At 38.7% G+C, this 6,018-nt stretch overlaps 1 protein-coding gene across 1 annotated transcript; it reads right to left on the bottom strand.

The window, feature by feature from the left end:
- Positions 1-1,022: 1,022 nt before the first annotated feature.
- Positions 1,023-2,178, bottom strand: LOC113012998 (uncharacterized). Its single transcript, XM_026153489.1, has 3 exons — positions 1,791-2,178; positions 1,488-1,637; positions 1,023-1,328 (listed from the first exon to the last, which is right to left on the bottom strand). The coding sequence occupies exons 1-3, from the start codon at positions 1,950-1,952 to the stop codon at positions 1,023-1,025; spliced, it is 618 nt and encodes a 205-aa protein (XP_026009274.1). The 5' UTR covers positions 1,953-2,178.
- Between the last annotated feature and the right edge of the window lie 3,840 nt (positions 2,179-6,018).

The following is a 6,018-nucleotide window of genomic DNA, read 5'->3' as shown; positions in this document are numbered from 1 at the left end:
TCAGTGGGAGAAACATTTTATCACTCATCCAAGTGACGTCTTCAGTCTCAGGTGACTGCAGGTTTCCCCAACCTTATAAACAGTACATTTGCATAATGACTGAAACCAGCACCACTGAAGGAACAATGAGCTGGGAGGTCAGTGAGACTGAAGTCACTTTGATGAGTGATGTGGTTAGACTGGCTTTGTCCTGGGTGAGGAACCAGACAAAGGTTCAGAAGACCCCTATGAATACAATATCAAGGGAACAGTTCACCCAGCCCAGGATAGTGTTACCGGGGCTCTGCCCTGGAGCCAGGCCCAGGGAGGGCGAGTGTCTGGTGCCCGGGCCTTAGTCCTTGGGACCCGGCCGGGCACAGCCTGAAAAAGGGACATGGGCCTATCCTCCTGCAGGAGGCGCCATAGGGGTCAGGTGCAATGTGTACCGGGCGGCGGCATTCTCTACTTTGTACATTTGTCAATGAATGACCGCACATCATTGTGAGAGCGAGAGAAAAATGAACTAGCAATACAACAAAACTCATCAATAAACCAGGGCAGATAATGGTTTGAGCATGAGCTTTCTTTCATTAGTGGCAGTTTGCAGATTGATAAAGAAGTGAAACCATATTCTCAAAATCCAAACAATGAATTAGTTTAATGCAAACAATGTTAAGGCTTTACTGAATCTTTTAGCAATTTTTTATTAACCTTAAAAAACATAAAATAAATGAAAACATAAAACAAAACATTAAAAGACAGATAGGCGCGACCCTTTGGAAACATCCCATCAAATCAATAAAAATCTAAAACTGGTCCATTAGATTAGTTGGTTTTTATTTTGTTTGTTTTATGTCATAACATGAAAAGTCAAAAATTTATTGTAAATGAAGGATTATAACAGAATTGACAGAACATCTAAATCTAAACTTATCACTACTGTATCTTAAATACTAAAAGCTTTTTTTAAAGTTAACAAAAAGAGATGGTGAGATATTCTGAGCGTACTATTAGTACATTTCGAATAACTTATCATTACTACTCTATATCTTAAACTTAGCAGTAACTATGTAGGTAGGAAGAAAAAGAAATGTGAAAAGAAATGTGTGGCTGATGGATTTGCCACTTAAAGACTCTCTAATGGAGACTGCCCTTGAGTGAGTGAGAAATACTCCATCTGTGGTGTAAATGAAGACCTGTTCCACCACCCCGACACCATACCCAGTACTTACAATATTAACATTAACAATTTTTGGTAGAAAACAATAAGGGAAGCGCACGGTGGGGCGGGACCCATCGATGTCAGTCTGGACTCTGTAGTACCCGCTCCGGAATCTTTGGCGTTCCTGCTGCAGTAACGAAAAGGAACAAACAGGTTAAAAATGCTCCAGTCATTAGAGATCAGAGGACAAACATTTAAAGCTGAAGTGAATACAGTGAATACATGACAGTATTTTTTTTTTCTTGAAATATCCACCACTGATGCTTACAGCATTGTGCTTACTCACCTCTTCCTGGTCAGCCTCCTCTCTCCCACGCTTGAAGGCAGAGGTGGAGGGCTGAGGGCTGGATCTCCTTGCTCTCCAGTCACGGTTCAAGTGTAAACCAGAGGTGGAGGGCTGGGGGCTTGACCTCCTCACTGGCTGGGCAGTGTTTACCTGTTAGAGATGGAGTAATGTGTGTCAAAACTCTTGGCTTGTCTACAATGCCAGTTTGTATTTTTTCACCGCTCAGTTCTTGTTTTTGTAGGATTTAGAAGATGTCAAAAGATTTACATTGTCTATGAGCTTATGAATATGCTTTCTACTCACCTCTTGATTGGCATACTTGGGTCGTCTATGCTGGAAGCCAGAGGTGGAGGGCTGAGGGCTGGAGCTTCTCGCCAGCAGAGCACCAAATGTGGTCCAATATGTTTTTTTGGGAGGGTGTTGGAGGGATTCAGGGCTGCTGTCCTCTAGCCACTTTGTCTTCATCTTTGCCTGTCAGGGACATTCAACAACCAGGTAAACATAAAGGGCAAACATACTCAAATATATGAAGTCATGGTACAAGTTTTGTTGTGATCTGCTTTGTTTTATTCTTGCTATTATTTACAGTTAAACCATTTCAGTGTTGATGTACTGATACCCATCAAAACACTGGTGCTGAATAAATGACAGTGACTGACACTGAGATCATAATTCTGATTGCCAAAGCTGCCAGACAGGATTCAAGGTGTAAAAAAAAAAAAAAGATTTAGTTGTATTTATTTCACTGTAAGACATTTTCTTAAAGAACTAAAAGAAGTTTTGTGGATTAAACAATAATGAAATGAAAAATATATTCTAGAAACCACTGTTCTGTTATTAAAATGTTAACTGTAGTGAAAAATATATTGTAGGTTTATGTTTTCTGTTTCAATACACATTTCAAGTAATTTTTTTATCATGATATGACACCACATTTAAAGGAAAAAGCAGAGCATTAGAAATATTTCATTTTTACATAGATATAAACAAAATGAAAACAGTTCATTTTATCTGAAGATTTAAGTTTTGTAATGCGTTTTTTTTGTTATCATTATTAATATTATTTTTGTTTTGTTTTGCTTTTTTAAATTTGGTCAGTGGTTATTATTTTGTTTACCTTTAAAATTTTAAATGAGTCAAATTCAGTAACTGTGTGTAAAGGCTACAGCTGTGTGGAAGGAAGGAGATAGGTGCCAAATGCAGGACTTGCAGGACACAGAGGGATGAACTAAACGAGCTTACGCTCTAGAGAGCTGAAATAGGGGTAACAGAAAATAAAGCATAATAACTAGAAGCTAAAAAAAGTAAGGTCTCAGGAAACTGGAAAACAAGAAATTTGTGTCCCACAGTAAAGGCACAGAGAGACAAGACAGTGAACAGAGGGAAGGCACATTAACAAAAGGTAAAGACTGGAAATAAGGAGATGCTAAAGAGCTTACAGAACTAGAAATACAGAAACAAAAACCAAGAGACTAGCAATGAAAAATCATAACAAATTTAAGTTCAATTCATAACAATAATAATACAAAACACAAAACACTGGGTCACCGACTGAGGACCGTGACAGAGTGTCTGTTATATTTACCACAAGCTGCTTTAAAGGTTCAAAATAAATACAATAACTAAAAGATGCTTTTTACTCTTGTTACAACAAAACAGTGATTCAAAAGGTTTCCTTTCACAGGACTGCACAGAAAAAATGCAGGAATGTAAAAAAAAATTGTACAATCTTTAGATTTGCAAATATGAATTTCAAGTTTAATTACCTGAGCGATTCAAATGAAGTGACAGTTTAATGTATCTTTCCTAGATTTTGTTTTTTGGTGAGTTAGTTTTCAACATTCTGTATTAATTATAATATTTTCATGTACAGCTGTGTAAAAATCATTGATTTAATTAATAGCAACAACAATCAACAACAAATCGTATGTTTTTCTCGTTTTAGGATTCCTGTAATATTAATCTCACCGCTAGATGGCACCACTGCACAATGTCTTTCATTCCTGAGTTCATTACGTTGCTGAAAATGTTCAAACTGTCACTTCTGTCATTACATTACATGTAAATATACAGTATCTTTGGCTTAATTTTAAAAATAGGCCTAGTCCATTCAAAACATAGTAAACATCTCTAAGACAAGTTACTCTAGTGTGAATCAAACCAGCCACTTTACAATTATTTATTTGCTTATTTTCCAACATTGTTCAGGTTGGTGATAAGGCTATTATAGGCTATTATTGGATCAGAGATCAAATGTTTTGCTTCATATTCCTTCTTTTAGTTAATTGTGTACTAATGCTATGGGGATATTTTCCTGCCTCACACTTACTCTATAGTCAGACGTAGAGATACATGCAGCTGCTGAAGGCCAGGTGTAACGTGACCAATGGATGGAGTTTCACTGATGATGATTCCCTTTTATTTTTCCACAGAGGGAGTTTGCTGGTGGGTAGTGGAGCGCCAGGGAGGAGGTCAATTGAACAGTCATATGCTAAATACTACCTGGATATTCTTGGGGGACTGTTGTTAGTTCTGATAGGTGATGATGGCTAGAAGATGACTGTTTAGTGCTGAAGCAGTGATAGGTTATTTGAGTGGTTTAATGGAATGCAGACTTGTTCAGTAAGTGTAGAGTCTAAAAGGTTTTGTTCAGCTGCAACTAAGGCTTGCAGAGGTGATAGAGTCATAATTGTAACAGAGTGTGGCAGGAAGAGTAAGGCTGTAAAGTGCAGTTTGTAATAAGCCACCCACCAGTATCTCCAGCTTTACTGGATGTCTGGCCTCTTGGCAAGAAGCAATGAAATGACCTGGTTGACCACAGTAAATGCAAACTGTATGCACCTCTGCCACTCCTCCCATGATAGTTGGGCTCACCCAGTTTGCATCAGCTCTGGGTTGTTAACACCTGATGGGCGAGTCGGTTGACAATTAAGATAACTTCTATGACAACAAATGTACAGGGTGCAAGTCAGTTGTTATATATTGAACTTTAGCTACATTAAATTAAATGATGTTGACAACAAACCTATGTTTCTCTTTAATTTAGTGAAGACTATTATTTTAAACATACTCACTAGATTATACTGCATGTAACTTAACACACTCAGGACATTCAGTCTTTCAGTTCTTTCTCTTGGAAAATTTAAATTGCGTTAATTTTACATTTAAGCATACAGCGTTTTACATGAGAAAATGTCATTCAGTAAAATTTCAGTGTGGTGTCTGTTCAGCTGTGTCGAATATAAAGCGCCTTGAGGCGACTGTTGTTGTGATTTGGCTCTGTATAAATAAAATTGAATTGAAGTCCAAAATGTCCATCAGTTGTGTGTAATAATGAGAAAAGTATTGAACAAATACTTAACCCTAACCCCTTAGTACAAATTAATATCAGCTGGTACAGTCCAACCTGATGGCCTATAAAAAGGTATCTCATTACCAGGGTGTCACACAAGAAACTTACAGTATCACGGTTGTGGATTTTGGATAAAACCCTTCATGTATGCTTTCTATCATATCTACTCATGCCTTTTTTTTTTCATTTGTGGTAACACAAATGAGGAATGCTGACCCACATCCACCCATCCACATTAAAGGGACGGCTGTGGAGCGTGTGAGCAGCTTCAAGTTCCTGGGAGTCCACATCTCCGAGGATCTCACCTGGACGACCAACTGCTCCAAGCTGGTCAAGAAGGCTCACCAGCGCCTCTTCTTCTTGAGGATTCTGAGGAAGAACAGACATCCTGGTGAACTTCTATCGTTGCACCATCGAGAGCATCCTGACCAACTGTATAACAGTCTGGTACGGGAACTGCTCTGCCTCGGACCGGAAGGCGTTGCAGAGGGTTGTGAAAACTGCCCAGCGCATCGCCGGAGCATCACTTCCTGCCATAAAAGACATCTACAGGAAGCGGTGTCTGAAAAGGGCTGGGAAAATCATCAGAGACCCCAGTCACCCATCACATGGACTCTTCACCCTCCTGCCCTCTGGGAGGCGCTACAGGAGCCTCCGGACTAAGACCACCAGGTACCGGAACAGCTTCTTCCCCACAGCTGTCAGACTCCTGAACTCTGCCTCCTGACATCTGACCCACGTTAACACATGGACTGAACATACAGACACCCACAATGGACAACTGTACCCTCAAACACACAATAATAACATGGACTGAACCACCACTCACAACCACTAGCACTTTATATAGCCTCTGTAGAAATTATCCACATATCTCACTTATCTTAACTGCACTACTGTATAGCTCTGTGTAAATAATCATTCTGTACATACGATAATTTTTAACCCTACAACTGTTTACAACTTGCATAGTTCCCATTTCTGTATAGCTGTATATCTCAGATTTCTGTAAAGTTATTTATTTCATATTCTGTATAGTTTTTCATATTTATATCCTGTTCATAGCCTGTACATACTTATAGTTAAAGAATATTCACAACATACTTCATACCGTGTACATTATAACATACCATAATAGACCCATTTCTGTAATATGCTTACATATCTATATTATTGCTA

This window comes from Astatotilapia calliptera, chromosome 20 (genome assembly GCF_900246225.1).
Source record: "Astatotilapia calliptera chromosome 20, fAstCal1.2, whole genome shotgun sequence".
Taxonomy (NCBI): domain Eukaryota; kingdom Metazoa; phylum Chordata; class Actinopteri; order Cichliformes; family Cichlidae; genus Astatotilapia; species Astatotilapia calliptera.
The sequence above is the reverse complement of the archived record's forward strand: the minus strand, read 5'-3'. Positions and strand labels throughout refer to the sequence as shown.